The 21764-nt window shown below is 37.1% G+C and overlaps 1 protein-coding gene across 3 annotated transcripts in view; it reads right to left on the bottom strand.

The window, feature by feature from the left end:
* The window catches only part of LOC150082125 (uncharacterized), a 645531-nt gene that overhangs the window by 18857 nt on the left and 604910 nt on the right, over positions 1-21764 (bottom strand). For all 3 annotated transcript variants that reach the window (XM_090379113.1, XM_090379114.1, XM_090379115.1), the window contains one exon: positions 3504-3581. In XM_090379113.1, the coding sequence (XP_090235239.1) occupies positions 3504-3581 (78 nt within the window). The remainder of the gene's footprint in view (positions 1-3503; positions 3582-21764) is intronic.

The following is a 21764-nucleotide window of genomic DNA, read 5'->3' as shown; positions in this document are numbered from 1 at the left end:
GCTAAAAGCAAACACTTTTGTGCTGACATGTAAATCAGAACAAATCTTAAAATTTTATAAAACGTTTATTCACGTACATAAACTCAACACAATCAAAAACAAACAAAACTGTGTGCCAAGTCTATAAATAAATGGCAGGCATTACTACAAAGCACTCAATCAATGTGCCAATACTGAGTAGTTATTAATTTCATGTGCTTTTACATTTACAGCACTCACTGGTTGGCCATCTAAGAATGACCACTTTTATGCATTATGGCACAACATTTCTAGTGCTGTTTCATGCATATACGTGTGTTGGGGGCAGCAAACATGTTAACAGCCTCACTAACAACATGTTCTCGGCGTGCACACTTCTTTGCAGTATTAAAATTAGCATAAGCCTAAGGAAATATGCAGTTTTTGTTCCTCTGACTAACCCTTCTGAAAATGTTCACTGTTTAATTACAATTAAGGTACAGGGTTTTATTTCAACAAGGTTTACTTTGTGATGAAGAAACACATAACTTTGAAGTTGTAACAAGAGAAATAAAAGAAAACCACTTTAAAACCCAGAACCAGGAATCTGATATTCAAATCACGAAAGAAATATCCCAGGGGAAAAAAAATCAAAACGTCACAGAGCCAAGGAAGTACTGATATATTTATCCAATGATAATATTGATATATTGTGAGTAAGCATGAATATGCTCATTCACAACATATTTCCTTAATAAACATAAGTGGACCTGGAAAAGAAACCTGAGTAAAAACCATACACACATATCCAGTGCAGAATTGGATATATGAGGTAACCAGAGAAGGTAATACTCTTGATCTAGTTATTAGCAGTGATCATTCGTGTATTAAGAATTTGCAGATAAAGGAACCACTAGGTGGCAGTGATCATAATATACTGATGTGGGATTTACTTAAAGATATAATTACCATTAGGGGTAAAGGAAAGGGTTTTTGCTTCCGTAAAGGTGACTACAGTGGTCTCAGACAGTTTTTAAATTCTGTACATTGGGACCAACTGATCTTGTTACAAACAGCAAATTCTAAGTGGGAAGCATTCAAGGAATTCCTCGTGGAAGCTACTAGATGTTTCATATCTATTAAGAAATATTGTTCAAGGTTTAGGCCTAAATGGTTGTCAAATGAATTAATGAGACCCGTTGCAGAGAAGAAAAATGCATAGGATGCATATAAATTATCAGGTGACACAGAAGCCAATGGCAGATATAAGCTAGTCTGTAATCACGTCAAAAGGAGATTAGGCAAGCGAAGGCAGATTACGAGAAATCTTTGGCAAAGTATGCTAAAAAAAACAGCAAGGATTTCTTTACTTATATAAACTCTAAAAGGAAGGGATGAATCAGATTGGTCCACTTGATATCGATGGTTCGACTGTTGATGATCCTGCTCAGATAGCAAACAAACTGAATGAGTATTTTGCATCTACATTCACACGAGGAATTATTAAGGAAGGAAAATGCCAGAAGGTTATCAAATTGTAGCAGGGTGCTTAATGATTTTGTAACAGCTGAGAGCAAAGTGGAGGAGAAATTGTTGAAGTTAAACAAAAGAAAGGCACCTGGGGTGGATGGGATCTATCCAGTTATATTACAGGAGGTGGCAAAGGAACTAAGCAAACCCTTAGTCATAATTATGAGAGCATCCTTGGATTCCGAGGAGGACCCCCACAGACTGAAGCTGTGCAAATGTATCCACCATTCACAAAAGGGAATCGAAGGGTGACACAAGTAATTACAGACCAGTTAGTTTAACTTCTGTTCCCGGTAAAATAATGGAGTCACTGGTTAAAGATGCATTGCAGGATCATCTAGACAAGACTGCAGCAATAATTCAGACACAGCATGGGTTTTTTTAAGGGAATCTTGTCTGACAAATTTGATTGGATACTATGATGTGGTTACAAAGGAACTGTATGCAAAAAATAATTTTGATATCATATACTTGGATTTCAGGAAAGCTTTTGACACTGCTGCACATGGACGACTACTGTACAAATTGGAGCAGAATGGTATTATGGGTAGGTTGCTACAATGGATAAAAGGATGGTTGAGTGGGAGAAGACAGGGGTGGTAATCAATGGAAGCTGCTCTGTGTGGACTAATGTTATTAGTGGAGTTCCACAGGGTTTGTTGTTGGGTCCTCTGTTGTTTTGTATATTTATCAATGATATTGATGAAGGTATATCAGGCTTAGTGTTGAAGTGTGCAGATGATACAAAGGTTGGCAGGGTTGTTAATGACAGTAATGGAAGTGTGCTACAGCAACAGGATCTAAAAAATTTCGGTAGATGGGCTGAGAAGTGGCAACTGAAGTTTAACATTGACAAATGCAAAGTACTGTATATGGGTAGAAAATGAAAAAGACCTGGGAGTAATTGTGCAGTCCAATACGAAGTTTTCTGAACAGTGCAGACAGGCTGCCAGAGTAGGTCATGGGGTCTTGTCAATGATATACAGGAATTTTGCGAGCAGGGATAAGGAGGTGATTATCCCTTTGTATAATGCAATGGTCAGGCCACGCCTTGAGTACTGCGTACAGGTCTGGAGGCCTCATTTTAGGAAGGATGTAGATTTGCTTGAGCATGTACAGAGAAGGGCAACAAGATTGATGAGGGGAATGAAGGGATGCTCTTACCAAGAGAGGCTTAAGTTCTGCAAATTGCAGCAGCTGGAGACTAGGCACCTGTGAAGTGATCTAATTGAGGTGTATAAGGCCTTAAATCGGTTGAGCACACTGAATTATGATGGAATTCTTTTACTTACTCAGATTACAAACCTAAGTCAACATAAATTCAAATTTAGAAAAGATAGTTGTAGAATAGATGTGCAGAAATTTGCCTTTAGCCAGCAGGTAGTTAATTGCTGGAACAAACTTTCATCTGTCATTGTGGAAGTTGATAGCTTAAATAAATTCAAGGAGGAACTGGACAAACATTTAGTGGGAATGGTTGTGTGATTTTTTTTTTTTTTTTTGGCTGATGCTACATAAGCTCATATGCTTGCTTTCTTGCATCACATGCCTCTATAACTAGTACAAAATGAGCTGACTGAAAGAATTTAACCTGATTTAATTCCATCACAACCTGCACTATATTTGTAAAAACATGTTCCAATCTAGTCAGTCTAGTGGGGGAAGGGGGATGGAATTTCCCCAAAGTCCTCAACTGCTCAGTCAAAGCAACAAGAAAGCTTTCAGAGGAATTAATACCTATATTAAAATAGCCATAGTTTTATTCATCAAACCACCAATAAAATCTCATCTTCAACACAGTACTGTGGAAATCCATCACACTAATTCATCAAATAATGCTATATTTACATGGGATGGCCAATAAACTACAATTATCAACAAAGTATCAATCAAATACCAGCTGCTTCAAAAAACAAAGAATTAGAGTAATAATGATTAAAACATTAAAATGTTAAATATTTATTTAAAGCAGTTAAAACTCCACCACCCACTCAATCTGATAAGGCTATATTTACCTCTGAAAATGCACTCAGTTTAGTAGGAATTTCATCCACTGACCTTTCATGAGAAGGCAAACTGCAAGCACCAGAAACCTAAAAGTGGTGGAAAACAAGAAAAAACACAATTAACCCAACAGCATACCATATTTTTATAAGAATATAATAAATACAGTGATGTAATTAAATCTGATAAACTTGCCAAGCTACAAACTGAATAACACTTTATGTTCTTGCAATTTTAGTGTTCATTGTATTTTTATTTTAAACTTTTTTTCTCTATGTATATACAGTTTCTTGAAAGAGAGATAACATAATTTTTGAATGTTACAAATCAAGAAAACATGTCAGAAACATTCTGCATGTTTCTGTGAGCCCTACTGACAGCATTAATTGTCCTACCCAGGAATTGAAACTCACACATTTTATTGACAACACTCTTGAAATTTCTCTATACACCACACAATTCATGGATAAAATTACTTCATTTTGAACCAGTGCATTTGGGACCTGATGATCTTTTTTTTTTTTTTTTTTTTTTAGGGTCAGGAAAATGACTTGTTCTGCAAAGTGCCATGTGTTGTACACCTGACTGATCTGTTGAGCCTGCCACTTCTGGTTGTATATAAGCTTATTGTTAACTATTAATATTTTGCTATTGCATATAGTGGTTCTACAATAAGCTTCCAGTTTTTACCATATCAAAAAAAGCACTCCTTATTATTGAATATAAAAAGTTGATTAACTACATCATCGATATCAATAATATAATGGCTAACTGATATTCTACAGCTGCTAGGCTTGTACATAATGTACAGTCTATACTCCTAGCCTCTTTTTTGGTGTCTTACAAACGTAGAAAACTTGTACCCACCAATTGGCTAACCAAGGAGTATATTATTATTTTATTTTTATTATTTTTTTAACTTTTTTATCTTTTTATTATTTTTATATACCACACAACTGGCTTAAACACTGGAGTATGCTCACAGAACTATGCTCAGGGTCCTACTATAGGAATGGGAATAGCAACCCCAAAATGCCCAAGCAAGATCTATTTGTGTCATCTTCCGTATTCTTTCCTACCTTTCTATATATTTTTATTTCTCTTGAGCCATTAGTGCAGAAAAGGAGCATCTCAGTTTATATCTGAGATGCTCCTTTTCTGCTATAAACAAAGTTTAGTGACTATTTAACACTACTTTGCAAGCTTTTAACTCCTTTCTATCCTGGGACCCATTACTTCACGTGTTTAATACCTATCCCCAATATATATTTGAAATTTAATTTAATTTAATCTAATTTAGTTTCTAACTGATGACATGCGGGGTAGTCAGTGTAATTTATTTTATTATATTTTTGATTATTTCCTTAACTTTCCAATTTCTTACACACAGAGGTCGCTATCTTATACCATAAATACTTCAGAACAGATTTACGCTATTCTTTTTATCACCCTCCACTGCAGTACAGACCTTCTCTATGATTATATACCTACTCAACCTCAGTAACTATCCTACTTCTTAATCTTTGCATTCTGCCCGTCGGGTCAGCCATGAAATATACGTACGCGATACGACTTATATTTAAATTTTAATCCTGATCTTCAATACTGAACCCCCACGTGTACCATGTGCTGTGTATATTTCATGTCAGAAACAGAAGCTGTACTTCTTGCCATGTTTTCCTTTGATTTCGGTGGCTGATTCCAGATGAAGGTGCTGAAATCATAGGACACATGGCATTAAGTATTTCTAATTACTTATTATTATCATCTTTCTCGTCTTTGTTCTCCGTAATTACAATTTCAGTTATGTTAGCACATTGACATTATCTACCTACCTTTATACTCTCCGCCTATATATATATATATAAACATATATGAAATTTGAGTAATAGAAATAGAAAAAGAGTATCAGAACAGAGAAATAGTAAAATTAAAATGATGGTGTAGCAAATTATTAATTACTGGATACATTGAATGGAACGTTAACTAGGGTTAGCTCCACTCAATATATCCTATCAATAATTGGCTGAGGCTATCTGTTTCTGTTGGCCATTTTGTCTAGGTTCAAATATACTGAGAATATAATTTCAATATAGTTTCAATGTTCTAATATATTACTGTGACATATGTTAAATTTAGCAGCAAACTGCCAGAATACCTGCTAGCCCAATAGATAGCAGTGAAAATTAATAATAAAAATAAAGGAAGTGAATCAAGAATAATAAAAGCGAGTACCAACTATTAATTAGTACAATTTATGTATGTAGTGAAAAGGAAAGGCTTATGCTAAAATTAAGGCGAATAGGGGGAGGAATAAGTAGTAGTGGCATGTGATGCAAGAAAGCAAGTGTATGAGCTTATGCAGCATCAGCCAAAAAAAAAAAAAAAAAAATCACACCATTCCCTCCAAATGCATGTCCAGTTCCTCCTTAAATTTATTTAACCTATCAACTTCCACAACAACAGATGGAAGTTTGTTCCAGCAATTAACCACCCACTGGCTAAAGGCAAATTTCCGCACATCTATTCTACATCTGTCTTTTCTTAATTTGAATTTATGCTCCCTTAGGTTCGTAATCTGAACAAGTGGAAGGATCCCATCAGAATTCAGTGTGCTCAATCCATTCAAGGCCTTATACACCTCAATCAGATCACCACGCAGGTGCCTAGTCTCCAGCTGCTGCAATTTGCAGAACTTAAGCCTCTCTTGGTAAGAGGATCCTTTCATTCCCCTCACCAATCTTGTTGCCCTTCTCTGTACATGCTCAAGCAAATCTACATCCTTCCTAAGATGAGGCCTCCAGACCTGTATGCAGTACTCAAGGTGTGGCCTGACCATTGCCTTATACAGAGAGACAATCACCTCCTTTTCCCTGCTAGCAAAATTCCTATATATCATTGACAAAACCCCATGACCTGCCCTAGCAGCCTGTCTGCATTGCTCAGAAAACTTCATATTTGACTGCCCAATTACTCCCAGGTCTTTTTCATTTTCTACCACCTAAGTGCAGTGCTACACAATTGGTACATTCCTCTGGGGTTACTTCTACCCATATACAGTACTTTGCATTTGTCAATGTTAAACTTCAGTTGCCACTTCTCAGCCCATCTGCCGAACTTTTCTAGATCCTGTTGCTGTAGCACACTTCCATTACTGTCATTAACAACCCTGCCAACCTTTGTATCATCTGCAGACTTCAACACTAAGCCTGACATACCTTCATCAATATCACTGATAAATATACAAAACAACAGAGGACCCAACACCGAACCTTGTGGGACTCCACTAATAACATTAGTCCACGAAGAGCAGCACCCATTAATTACCACCCTCTGTCTTCTCCCACTCAACCATCCTTTTATCCATTGTAGCAACTTACCCTTAATACCATTCTGCTCCAATTTGTACAATAGTCTTCCATGCTCAGACGTGTCAAAAGCTTTCCTGAAATCCAAATATATGATATCAAAATTATTTTTTGCATCCAGTTCCTTTGTAACCACATCATAATATCCTATCAAATTTGTCAGACAAGACTTTCCCTTAACAAACCCATGCTGTGTCTGAATTATTGCTGCACTCTTGGCCTAGATGATCCTGCAATGCATCTTTAACCAGTGACTCCATTATTTTACCCGGAACAGAAGCTAAACTAACCGGTCTGTAATTACTCGTGTCATCCTTCGATCCCCCTTTGTGAACTGGGGATATATTTGCACATATCCAGTCAGTGGGGACCTCCCTTGAGTCCAAGGATACTCTCATAATTATTGGCTAAGGGTTTGCTTAGTTGCTTTGCCGCCTCCTTTAATATAACTGGATAGATCCCATCCACCCCAGGTGCCTTTCTTATGTTTAACTTCAACAATTTCTCCTCCACTTTGCTCTCAGTTATTACAAAATCATTAAGCACCTTGCTACAATTTGATAACCTTCTGCCATTTTCAAACCTTAATAACTCCTCATGTGTGAATGTAGATGCAAAATACTCATTCAGTTTGTTTGCTATCTGAGCAGGATCATCAACAGTCGAACCATTGATATCACGTGGACCAATTTGATTCATCCCTTCCTTTCAGAGTTTATATAAGTAAAGAAATCCTTGCTGTTTTTCTTAGCATCTTTTGCCAAAGATTTCTTGTAATCTGCCTTCGCCTGCCTAACCTCCTTTGTGACCTTATTACAGACTAGCTTATATCTGCCATAGGCTTCTGAGTCGCTTGATAATTTATATGCATCCCATGCATTTTTCTTCTCTGTCATGAGTCTCATTAGTTCATTTGATAACCATTTAGGCCTAAACCTTGAACAATATTTCTTAATGGGTATGAAAGTTTTAGTAGCATCCACGATTAATTCCTTGAATGCTGCCCACTTAGAATTTACTGTTGGTAACATTGTCAGTTGATCCCACTGTACAGAATTTAAAAACTGTCTGAGACCACTGTACTCACCTTTACGGAAGCATAAACCCTTTCCTTTACCCCTGATGGTAATTATATCTTTAAGTAAATAGCATAGCAATAGACCTCAATTTCCATCGAATTGCTCCAATAAATTTTTAGGTATAAAAATTTAGAGTAAGAAAGCTGAAAGCAAAAGCATAAAAACAGCATATTATATAAATACTTCGAATTTACCAGGAACGTAACTGTACTTTTAGTAAGGATCTTGGTATTACAGTATGTTGTGAGTGATATTTGAAGTAAATTAGAAGTAATTTTAGAATAACTAGTGTACCATATTTCATAAATCCTATAATGAATAGAAATTACCTGATATAATAGAAGGTTTATGAATAAGATAAAATAATATATTAAATACCTGATAAAATAGAAGTTTTGTGAATAAGATAAAAATAATATTGAGTGGTATAACTGTCCCATCACATACAGAGGAAATTCTGTATGTGAAGCCTGTCTAGAGGCTATAAGCTGGCAGCCCCACCACTAGACTTACCCCGCGAAAGGCTGGTAACCTAACCGGGTGACATTCTAAATACTGGAAATAAGCTCAAGGTAAAAAAACTGGAAGGATCTCAAAATTTAAATGACCTAGGCAATGGATATAGGACTATGATTAAGGAACTTAAAGTAGCAACTTGGAATGTTAGGGGAATAAATCACAAATTAGATGAATTGATCATGGAACTAGAAAATAGAAATATTGACATAGCAGTCATTACTGAAACAAAAAAGAAGAACAAAGGATCCAAAGAAATAGGTAACTTCATAATGATACTCCGGCGCACCAAGTGAAATGTGGGCATCATCGGGAGTTGCTGTTATAATAAAGAAAGAATGAGAAAAAAAAATATTAGACTACTCTTGGATATCACCCAGAATATTGAAATTAAGACTAAAAATTCTATCTTATACAATAACAATCATTGGCATCTATGCATCAGTAGAAGGCAACATTGATGAAACCGCAGAATTTTATGACGAATTACAACAGATCATAGACCAAACTAACAAAAACGAGTATCTCATACTAGCAGGAGATTTTAATGCAAGGGTTGATGCTCAATCAGTAACAAATGTATAGGATCAGAAGGCAAACCCGTGGTCAACAATAATGGAAGATGCCTGATAGACTTCTGCATTTTTAATAAACTTAAAATTACAAATACTTTTTTCAGACACAAGAATATCCATAAATTCACATGGGAAGCTAGAAACACAAAGTCTATAATAGATTATATTATCATTAATGAAAATTTAAATGACAAAATTAGAGACACTAGAGTATTCAGAGGCAGTGAAACTGACAGTGATCACTACCTAGTAGAAAGCACTTTCAAAATAAAAAGAAATTATCTTAATAAAAAGAAGAAAATACCAACAAAAACTACTAAGAAATTAAAAATACATTTGTTGGAAGATGAAAGCACTAAATTCCTGTATGAAAGTCGATTGAAAAATAAACTCAAATCAGATGAAAGTGATAATGTTGAGGAAATCTGATCAAACATGAAAAAATCAATTCAGGGAGCTGCTGAAGAAAGTCTTGGATATAAACCTATAAAAAATAAAAGCTGGCTAAGAACTTGGAATGAAGAATTGAAACAAACAATCAATGAAAAAAAAAAAAAGACCTCTAAACTGTTCCTACAAACTAAAGACCTACATCTACACATAAAATATAAAAAGCTTAGAGCAGAAGTCAGAAAACTAACCAGAAGAATCCGATGAGGTGACTGGGATAAATTTGTTAAATCTTTAGAACGTGATATCACGGGCCCACAGAGAAGAGGTTTTAAAATTTTTAAGAAATTATAACTAGACAAATGATCAAATAAAAACCAACTCCATCTCCTAAGCAGAATGGAAGCAACACTATGGTATAACCCAGGCACGAGGCAATTGGAAGATGAATCTGTGGTAACCAAAGATGAAGAAAATATAACAATGGAAAAACTAGAGTTAATATTATAAAAATAAAAAAACCAAAAAAGCCCAGGCATAGACAATTTGAATGTAGAACTATTTAAATATGGGGACACCTTATTAAAAAACGCACTAATAAAATTATTTAATATCATAATAAAAAGATACCCAAAGATTGGGAAACAGGAATAGTCATCAATTTACACAAAAAAGGCTCCAGAAATAACCCTAACAACTACAGAGGGATAACACTGCTGTCAACTGCTGCAAAGCTATACTCTAATATACTTAAGAATAAACTTAATAAATACAGTGAACAATTCTTAGAAGAAGAACAATGTGGGTTCAGAAAAGGGAGAAGCACAATAGATATCATTTTCTCACTACAACAAATTTTGGAGAAAAGAAGAGAATTCAATCTACCAACATTTCGGCTGTTTACTGATTATGAAAAAGCATATGACAATATAAACCGGGAAAAACTTTGGCAGATTCTACGTGAAGAAAATATCCCAACCCAACTCCGGAAAATGACCCAAAGCTTATATAAAAACTCAAAAGTTTGTATAAAATATTCTAATGGCCAATTATCAGACCCAATTAACACCAATAAAGGAGTGAAACAAGGATGTGGATTATCACCAAATTTATTTAATATCTACATCAATAAAATTCTTAAAGAATGTAAACAAACAATTAATAACGGAATACAGTTGAACAACAGGAATAAAATCCGAACTATATTATATGCTGATGATCAAGTAATAATTGCAAAATCTGAAGATGAACTACAGATAGCAGCAAATGAACTTAATAAAATAGGTAAAAAGTACGAGATGAAAATCTCCACCTCAGAAACAAAATCAATGGGATTATGTGGAAAAAACATAGAAAGAGTCAAAATTGTTATTGACGATAAAATAATAGAACAAATATCTGACTTCACCTATTTGGGAAATTTAATATCAAATGAAGTGAAAGACATCCACATTAAACTACAAAAATATAATAAAATGAATGGAATGATTAAACGCCACTTCGGAAAACAAATGATAACTGAAACAAAATTACGACTGCACAACATTTCAAAACCAGCCCTCTTCTACAGCTGTGAGACTTGGGTCATAAATAAGAAAGATGCACACAAACTAGAAGCAGCACAAATGAGATTTTTAATACCATTATTAGGCTTTACAAGACTAGACCACCAAAGAAATTTAGATATCTGCGAGAAATTAAAAGTAGATAACATAGTAAATGACATAAAACGGTATCAGGAAAAATGGATCAGCCACATAGAAAGAATGAACCCAGACCGGATCCCAAAATTAGCCTTTAACTACAAACCTACAGGCAAGAGAGATGTTGGTCGACCAAGACAACGATGGCGAGATCAAGACCACCTCCAAGATCTACAACGAACAGGTCTTAAAAGACCTAGGCCGGACCAAGTTCATGACGATGATGATGAACATTAGTTTTTGGAAATAAGAATAAATCAGTACTTACTGAAATAGCAGATAAAATAGAAAATCAAATTAGTTTTCTGTCAAATGAATAATACCATCTTGCTGTGAACAACATAGCTAAAAGGATTTATAACTCAGTTTACTGCTTATATATGATGAAGAAAGACTGCAGCGCCCTCTCACTTTTGGTAATTATGGGACCAATTATATATTTAATTAACTTAACTGAAAATGTGGAAAAATGAACTAATTAAAACGAAATAATTAATTAAATTACCTATGATGTTAGAAAAAGGCTGAAAAAAGTAGAACTTGATATTAAAAACTGAAAAACTAAATAACTGACCATAACATATAATATTAGAAATTGTGCAAAATAAGAAAATGCAGTAAGATAAGACCAGGAAAGACAGCAGCGCCTGCTTATTATTGGTTACTTTAAGACCAAATTAAACAAATAAACAATTGTTTCCTTGGAAGATAATGATAGAAAATTGCTGGAATTGGTATAAAATGAAGATAGTTATAAACTGTGTAAAAACCAAGTAATAGTTATAAAATGTGTAAAAATTTTCCAACAACTGAAAGTGTTGGAAAATTACTGAGAATAAGTAGATAAACAGTACTGAACTAATAGCAGAAAATAACAGACAATATTATATAATAGTTATGGAAAGCAGAATTACAGAAAACAGCTGTTATTTTTTAACTCACTTTAAAATAAATTAGTGAATAATGCTAATAATTCAAAAAATTAATTACTGCCAGTAGAACAAATATAGGTACAACCTTTCTACAGTGTAAGCTATATGTAATATGCTCAAAGGCAAGTGCCTAATATATACATATGAACAGGCTCTCAGAATGACCTTGGCAAGAACAGAGAGAATAAATGACTGTCATATTTTATTTTTTTATGTACTTCTGATATAACTAATTTAGGGTTAATATTTCCGTGCCATTTATTAATTTCGATAATTATAGCCCTGTTAAGATATTTTGCTATGAACTTTTCTGGGAATTCATTCCTAATCAGTTTGGCTTTTAATTCTATTAGTGACTCTATAATACTTTTGATGTTATTACTTATTTTTTATTAATCCAAAACTCTGTGAAATAATAATGTTACTATGAATCCTTTTTTGCGATATTGGAATGCCAATGCGTTAAACTAATACCTTCAAAGTTAAAAGTTTTTACGTTTATCATGTACTCTGGTATACCATTTATTATCAATTTTATCTATATCTATATCTAGATATGTTGCAGCTGTAGTGCTATCTTTATTAGTACAGGCAGTTCCTGCTTTATGAGTTTTCACTTTACAGGTTCCCAGGTTTACGAGTTTTTTTTTCAAGTATCAACAAAATCGGAAAAAAAAAATAAAATAAAATAAAAAATAATATTAAACTTTCATAAATATCGCATTTCAAACCACACTTGTAGCTATACAATACAGTGTACCCCGCTTTACGATATTAATCCGTTCCAGAGACACCATTGCATTGTGAACCCAATAACACGTTTTTTGGTAATTCGTTCCAAGACCTTGGAAGTTGAAATTTTCGCTATATAACTCTCTAAAAGGTTGTTTTTAAAGTGTAAATTGTATTAGTTACCAATTGAAATCATTAAAATGCATTACACTTTTATTGTTATCATATGTTCTGTTATAAGAACCAATTTTGAATGGCTTTGCGATATTTTTCTAAAGCACATTCCTGGAGGTCACGATCATAAAACAATAAAAACAATTTGCACTTTCAGGTTTATTGGGCTTTTTTGTTAGTGCAATAAATTAAACCAGACTCAAACCAGAGCAGCAAAGCAAAGGGCTCAAGCTAATGGGAATGCTGTGGCCCAGGGGAGAACTGAGGGGGGCAGTTGTCCTCTGAATCACAGCCTTGTAAGATGCACTATTTGCTTGATGTTTGCGGAGCAGTCAAGTATGGGACATGATACTGCCATGGGGGATGTCTTTGTGTGTGTGCGATGCAAGGAGTGTAAGGAGATAAGGCGACAACTCAGCGTTGTTATGGGCCTATATGAGAGCTTGAAGGATAGGGTGGATGCCCTCGAAGGATTACAAGTGAGGGGCCCATCAAGCTCTCAGCTGCCCACACCAATGCCAGAGCTTGCACTTGGTCATCGCGGAACACAGCGGCAACCCCCAAAGCAGAATGCGCTGGTCCCAAAGGAACTAGTAGTTGTTGGTGACTCTATTGTCAGGGAAACGTGAAACATGCTTTGTAAAAAGGATAGGTGGAATAGGACCAGGGTATGTCTGCCAGGGGCAAAAGTTGATGACGTTGTAGAGCGGATATCATCTTTTAAGGGCACAAAAGGTGATATAGTTGTACACGTTGGCACTAATGACATTAAGAGTAGGAGACCGGCGGAATTACTTGACAAGTACAGGTCACTGATGAAAAAAAGCCGTGAATTAGGGTTGAAATTGAAAGTGTCTGCAATTCTGCCCAGACACGATAGGAGGGAGTATATGATGAGAGCCCTGTCAATCAATTTGGCCCTGGAAAGATTGTGCAGGGCTCAAGGGGTAGAATTTTTTTCAGCCTGGTCTGTACTTGTTAACAGGAGAGACTGCTTCTACAGGGATGGGATACACTTAAATAGAAAGGGTGCAAGAATGTTTGCTGATGCTATCGAGGCAATGTTAGGTGGGTCGGAAAACTGCTAGATTGGGGGGATACAAGGACTAATAGATTAACAGTAGCCACTGGCAGAGGTGAAAGTGATTCTTGCACTGCTTCTATTGGAATGAGCCGCAGCCTGGAAAATAAGATGCAGGATATTTCAGAGACTGCTGGGAATCATTGGGGTACAAGTAAACACATGGGTTGTGTTAGGGTAGCTAAGAAAAAGAACAGGTGCATGTATACTTGTGTGTACACCAATGCTAGGAGTTTAGTAAATAAATTTGATGAATTTGAGGTATTGCTCAAAACATCAAAGGCAGATATTGTGGGGATTTCAGAGACGTGGTGTCACACAGATATAAGAAATGCAGAACTGGAATTTGGGGGGTACAATGTCTACAGAAAGGATAGACAGGATAGGAAGGGAGGAGGGGTTATGCTATTAGTTAAAAAACACATAAAATCCAAGGAAGTGAAGCCAGTCGACATCGCTGGACAGTGCAGTGTCGAGTCAGTTTGGTGTGACATAAGCATTGGGAGATCAAAATTGAGAGTAGGAGTGTGCTATAGGCCTAATGACTCTGATGAGTATAATAAGAAACTGTTCGGAGAAATAGAGTGGGCCAGTAAATCAGAGTCTTATAATGGGGGATTTTAATTTCCCAGATATTGACTGGAATTTGGGGGCTGGTCACTCACACAGTAGCAAGGCTTTTGTGGATTTATTGGATGATTGTTTTCTACATCAGCATGTTCGGGAGGCAACTAGAGGGAGTAATACTCTTGATTTGATTATCAGTAGTGATTCTTCATGCATTAAGAATCTGCAGATAAATGAACCACTTGGTGGCAGTGATCACAGTGTGCTGAAGTGGGAGTTACTCAAAGAGGTAACTACCATTAGGGGTAAAGGGAAGGGGTATTGCTTTCGTAAAGGTGACTACAATGGACTGAGACAGTATTTAAATTCTATACAGTGGGATCAACTGATGATATTGCCAACAGCAAATTCAAAATGGGAAGCATTCAAAGAACTTATCGTGGAAGCTACTAGGCTTTACATACCAACTAAGAAATATTGTTCAAGGTTTAGGCCTAAATGGTTGTCAGATGAACTAATGAGGCATATGGCAGAGAAGAAAAATGCATGGGATACATACAAATTAACACGTGACACGGACGCCTATGATAGATACAAGTTGATCTGTAACCAAGTTACAAAGGAGGTTAGGCAGGCGAAGGCAGATTACGAGAGATCCTTGGCAAGGGATGCGAAGAAAAACAGCAAAGAGTTCTTTACTTATGTAAACTCTAGAAGGAAGGGGATGAATCAGATTGGTCCACTTGAGATCGATGGGTCAACTGTTGATGACCCTGCTCGGGTAGCTAACAAACTAAATGAATATTTTGCATCGACATTCACACATGAGGAGTTATTCAGCGAGGGGAATGCCAGAGGTGTATTCAATTCTAGCAGTAAGCTAGAGAATCTTGTAATAACTGAGAGCAAAGTGGAGGAGAAATTGTTGAAGATAAACACAAGAAAGGCACCTGGGGTGGATGGGATCTATCCAGTTATATTAAAGGAGGCAGCAAAGGAGGTAAGCAAACCCTTAGCCATAATTATGAGAGCTTCCTTGGACTTAGGGGAGGTACCCATTGACTGGAGATGTGCAAATGTGACCCCAATTCACAAAGGGGGATCAAAGGCTGACACAAGTAATTATAGACCTGTGAGTTTAACTTCTGTTCCCGGAAAATTAATGGAGGCACTGGTGAAAGAAGCACTGCAGGATCATCTAGACAAGACTTCAGTTATAGCTAGGACACAGCATGGTTTTGTTAAGGGGAAGTCTTGCCTGACCAATTTGATTGGATACTATGATGCAGTCACAAAAGAACTGGATGCAGGGAATAACTTTGATATTATATACTTGGATCTTAGAAAGGCTTTTGATACTGTTGCACATGGAAGACTGCTGCACAAATTGGAGCAGTGTGGCATTGGAGGCAAGTTGCTGCTATGGATAAAGGGGTGGTTGAGGGGGAGAAGACAGAGAGTGGTAATCAATGGACACTGCTCATCGTGGACTAATGTTATTAGTGGAGTCCCTCAGGGTTCAGTATTGGGGCCTTTATTGTTTTCTGTATTTATAAATGATATTGATGATGGTATATCAGGCTTAATGTCCAAGTTTGCAGACGATACGAAGGTTGGCAGGGTTGTCAAGGACACTACTGACACTATGCTGCTGCAACAGGATTTGGAAAGGTTGAGCAGATGGGCTTCGAGGTGGCAAATGAAGTTTAACATTGACAAATGTAAAGTACTACATATGGGAAACAGCAACCCCAGAGCAGCGTATCAACTCTGTGGTACTACACTGACAGTGGTAGAGAATGAAAGGGACCTGGGGGTGGTGGTGCAGGCAGATATGAAGTTCTCTGAGCAGTGCAGACGAGCTGCAAGAGTAGCTCATGGTGTATTGTCAATGATATATAGGAATTTTTCTAGCAGGGATAAGGAGGTGATTATTCCCTTGTATAAGGCAATGGTCAGGCCACACCTAGAGTACTGTATACAGGCCTGGAGGCCTCATTTCAGGAAGGATGTAGAGCTGCTGGAACGAGTACAGAGAAGGGCAACTAGATTGGTGAATGGGACAAAGGGGTTCTCTTACGAAGAAAGGCTTAAGTTTTGCAAATTACAGTGTCTGGAAACTAGGCACCAGCGGGGTGATCTGATAGAGGTGTACAAAGCCTTGAATGGTTTGAGCATGCTCAATGCTGATGGGACTCTTCCTCTAGCTCAGAAAAATCACCTGAGAGGGCATAAATTCAAATTGAGGAAAGACAGATGTAGGATAGATGTGCGGAAATTTGCCTTTAGCCAGCGGGTGGTTGGTGGGTGGAACAGACTTCCATCCCTTGTCGTGGAAGTTGATAGCCTAAATAAGTTTAAGGCTCAGCTGGACAGGTATTTCGAACGAACAGAGGGGTGAAGTGGAAGTGGTTATTTTTATTTATTTATGTTACTTTTTTTTTTTTTTTTTTTGGCTGATGCTGCATAAGCTTGCTTTCTTGCATCAAATGCCTCTACTAATGCTAATTATAAATGGGTTGTAAACTTAATGTTAGTGCATTTGCGAAAATACTGATAGCCGGAATTGTGTAGTTTTTTATGTTATTATGGTGAAATGTGTTTTCCCTTTACTGAAATCTTTAATCGTATAAAAAACATAAGTAAATTTTCAGAATCTTCTCTTCATTTTTTTTTAAGCTTCGTAAACTTGTTACTCCATGCAAATAGTGTTAGTTGCAATTTGTGCGTTCTGTTAAAAAATGCTTATGCATGCTATTGAAATTTATAAAGAAAAGAGAAGATTATCTTGGAAACAAACATCTCTTGAAGCATTTCTGAAGACGATGACTCTATATGCAACAAACCAACGAGTGCCGAGCCAATAATGAGTGATCAATGAGTGTGCATTTAGTCGATGATGATGGTGAAGAATAAACATTCTTTAACATTTGTAAGTCATAAATAATTTCTTTATTATTATAATTTGCTTGATTTTACAGGTTATGTTTTCATTTCTTTGGATAAATCAATCATTATTTAAACAAACGAAAGCTAACTAATTTCATTGTTGATAACATAACCCCTATTTTTAACAGTATGTCTATGGGAAATAAATTCCCGCTTTATGAGCTCGTGCTAGAAACGAATTAACTCGTAAAGTCGGGAACTATATGTACTTTCCAGTTGTAACTCCTGAGGATACTGCAGTGCGATATCTTTCTGAAAGTGGTGTTCATTTATTACAATAAGATCATCAATGTAGTGATATAGTATTAGAAACCTGTAGAAACAGTCTTGCTAACAGGCAAGACTGTTTCTACAGGGATGAGATACATTTAAATAGAAAAGGTGCAAGAATATTTGCTGATGCTATCAAGGCAGTGTTAGGTAGGTCGGAAAACTGCTTGCTAGAGGGGGGAGGGGGAATTTCCAGACTAAAAGATTAACAGTAGCCATCGCCAGAGGCAAAAGTGATTCTTGCACTGCTTGGACTGTAATGAGCAGCAGCCTAGAGAGCAAGTTGCTGGGGATTTCAAGAGCTGCGGGGAATCATCATGGAACAAGTAAATACATAGGCTGTGTTATGGTAACTAAGAGTAAGAACAGGTGCATGCATACTTGCATGTACGCCAGTGTTAGAAGTATAGTAAATAAATTTGATGAATTTGAAGTGCTGATCAAGACATTAAAGCAGATATTGTTGGGATATCAGAGACATGGTGTCAAACAGATATAAGCAGTGCAGAATTGGAATTTGGGAAGTACAATGTATAGAGTAAGGATAGACAGGATGGGAGGAGTGGGTTATGCTGTTAGTTAAGAAACACAAAATCTAAGGAAGTGCATCCAGTTGACATGGGTGGACAGCACAATGATGAGTCAGTTTGGTGTGACAAACACTCAGAAAGGGAAAATGAGAGTAGGAGTGTGTTATAGGACTAATGACTCTGATGACTACAACAAACAATTGTGCAGAGAAATAGAGTGGACCAGTAACTCAAAATATCATGTAATGGGGAATTTTAACTTTTGGATTGGTCACTCTCACGCTAGCACGACTTTTGTGGATTAATTGGCGGATTGTTTTCTACAGCAACATGTTCGAGGGGCAACCAGAGAAGGTAATACTCTTGATTTGATTATCAGATCAAGAGTATTACCCTGATGTGGGATTTACTTAAAGATGTAACTACCATAAAGGGTAAAGGGAAGGGTTTTTGTTTTTGTAAAGGTGACTACAGTGGTCTCAGGCGATTTTTAAATTCTAGACAGTGGGATCAACTGGTGATGTTAAAAACAGTGAATTCTAAATGGGAAGCCTTCAAGGAATTAATCTTGGAAGCTACTAGGCTTTTCATACCAACTAAGAGATGCTGTTCAAGATTTAGGCCTAAATAGATGTTCGGATGAACTAATGAGGCTTGTGGCAGAGAAGAAAAATGCGTGGGATGGCATATAAATTATCAGGTGACAGAGAAGCCTATGGCGGATATAAGCTAGTCTGCAATCAAGTCAGAAAGAAGGTTAGGCAAGCGAAGGCCATTACAAGAAATCCTTGGCAAAGGATGCAAAGAAAAACAACAGACTTCTTTAATTATGTAAACTTTAGAATGAAGGAAATGGATCAGATTGGTCCACTTGATGTTAGAAGTAAGCAAACCCTTAGCTATAATTATGAGAGCATCCTTAGATTCAGTGGAGGTTCCCATGGACTGGAGATGTGCAATTGTATCCTCAATTCACAAAGGGGGTTCAAAGAGTGACGTAAATAATTATAGACTTGTTAGTTTAACTTTGGTTCCGGGTAAAATAATGGAGTCACTGGTTAAAGAAGTGATGCAGGATCACCTAAACAAGACTGCAGTAATAGTTTAGACACAGCATGGATTTGTTAAGGGGGAAGTCTTGTCTGACAAATTTGATTGGATACTACGACGTGATCACAAAGGAACTGGATGCAAAAAATTATTTTGATATCATATACTTGGTTTTCAGTAAAGCTAAAAGTAAAGCTTTCAATACTGTAGCACATGGAAGACTGCTGTACAAATTGGAGCAGTATAGCATTAAGGGCAAGTTGCTGCAATGGATAAAGGGATGGTTGAGTGGGAGATGGCAGAGTGGTAATCAATGGACACCGCTCTTTGTGGACAAATATTATTAGTGGAGTTTCCCAGGGTTCAGTGTTGGGCCCATTGTTGTTTTCGGTATTTATTAATGATACTGATGAAGGAATATCAGGCATAATGTCCAAGTTTGCAGATGATGCAAAAGTTGGCAGGGTTGTTAATAGTAAAGACAGTATGCTACTGAAACAGGATCTAGAAAAGTTAGGTATGTGGGCTGAGAAGTGGCAGCTGAGTTTAATATTTTGACCAATGCAAAATACTGCATATGGGTAGCGTAACCCAAGAGAAATGTACCAACTGTGTGGTACTACACTCATGGAGGTGGAGAATGAAAAAGACCTGGGGTTCTGTGAGTTTGAAGATGTAAAGCAAAAGGACACTGTCTGCTTGTGGCATGTGTTTGGAGTGGTGTCGAAGGGAGAGAGCAGGAATTTCAGAAGCCAATTCAGAAGAAAGCGCCCATGGAAGTTTCTACAGAAAAGGTATGCAACAGAAAAAGAACACCTACGAGACAGAGAGTGGATAGCATTTTTAGCATTAGCATTAGTAGAGGCATTTGATGCAAGAAAGCAAGCTTATGCAGCATCAGCCAAAAAAAAAAAAAAAAAACCCATTTCCACTTCACCCCTCTGTTCGTTCAAAATACCTGTCCAGCTGAGCCTTAAACTTATTTAGGCTATCAACTTCCACGACAAGGGATGGAAGTCTGTTCCACCAACCAACCACTCGCTGGCTAAAGGCAAATTTCCGCACGTCTATTCTACATCTGTCTTTCCTCAATTTGAATTTATGCCCTCTCAGGTGATTATTCTGAGCGAGAGGAAGAATCCCATCAGCATTGAGCATGCTCAAACCATTCAAGACTTTATACACCTCTATCAGATCACCTCGCTGGTGCCTAGTCTCCAGACACTCTAATTTGCAAAACTTAAGCCTTTCTTCGTAAGAGCACCCCTTTGTTCCATTCACTAATCTTGTTGCCCTTCTCTGTACTCGTTCCAGCAGCTCTACATCCTTCTTGAAATGAGGCCTCCAGACCTGTATACAGTACTCTAGGTGTGGCCTGACCATTGCCTTATACAAGGGAATAATCACCTCCTTATCCCTGCTAGAAAAATTCCTATATATCATTGACAATACACCATGAGCTACTCTTGCAGCACGTCTGCACTGCTCAGAGAACTTCATATCTGCCTGCACAACCACCCCCAGGTCCCTTTCATTCTCTACCACTGTTAGTGTAGTACCACAGAGTTGATACGTTGCTCTGGGATTGCTGTTTCCCATGTGTAGTACTTTACATTTGTCAATGTTAAACTTCATTTGCCACCTCTCAGCCCATCTGCTCAACCTTTCCAGATCCTGTTGCAGCAGCATAGTGTCAGTAGTGTCCTTGACAACCCTGCCTACCTTTGTATCATCTGCAAACTTCGACATTAAGCTTGATATACCATCATCAATATCATTTATGAATACAGAAAACAATAATGGACCCAACACTGAGCCCTGAGGGACTCCACTAATAACATTAGTCTACGACGAGCAGTGTCCATTGATTACCACTCTCTGTCTTCTCCCCCTCAGCCACCCCTTTATCCACAGCAGCAATTTGCCTCCAATGTCACACTGCTCCAATTTGTGCAGCAGTCTTCCATGTGCAACAGTATCAAAAGCCTTTCTAAGATCCAAGTATATAATATCAAAGTTATTCCCTGCATCCAGTTCCTTTGTGACTGCATCATAGTATCCAATCAAATTGGTCAGGCAAGACTTCCCCTTAACAAAACCATGCTGTGTCTGAGCTATAACTGAAGTCTTGTCTAAATGATCCTGCAGTGCTTCTTTAACTAGTCCTCCATTAATTTTCCTGGAACAGAAGTTAAACTCACAGGTCTATAATTACTTGTGTCAGCCTTTGATCCTCCTTTGTGAATTGGGGTCACATTTGCACATCTCCAGTCTGTGGGTACTTCCCCTGAGTCCAAGGAAGCTCTCATAATTATGGCTAAGGGTTTGCTTACTTCCTTTGCTGCCTCCTTTAATA

Source organism: Mastigoproctus giganteus, chromosome 8 (assembly GCF_048544385.1).
Source record: "Mastigoproctus giganteus isolate SK-2022 chromosome 8, ASM4854438v1, whole genome shotgun sequence".
In the NCBI taxonomy this organism is placed as follows: Eukaryota; Metazoa; Arthropoda; class Arachnida; order Uropygi; family Thelyphonidae; genus Mastigoproctus; species Mastigoproctus giganteus.
Note: the sequence above shows the minus strand (reverse complement) of the source record. Positions and strands in the feature narration are given on the sequence as shown.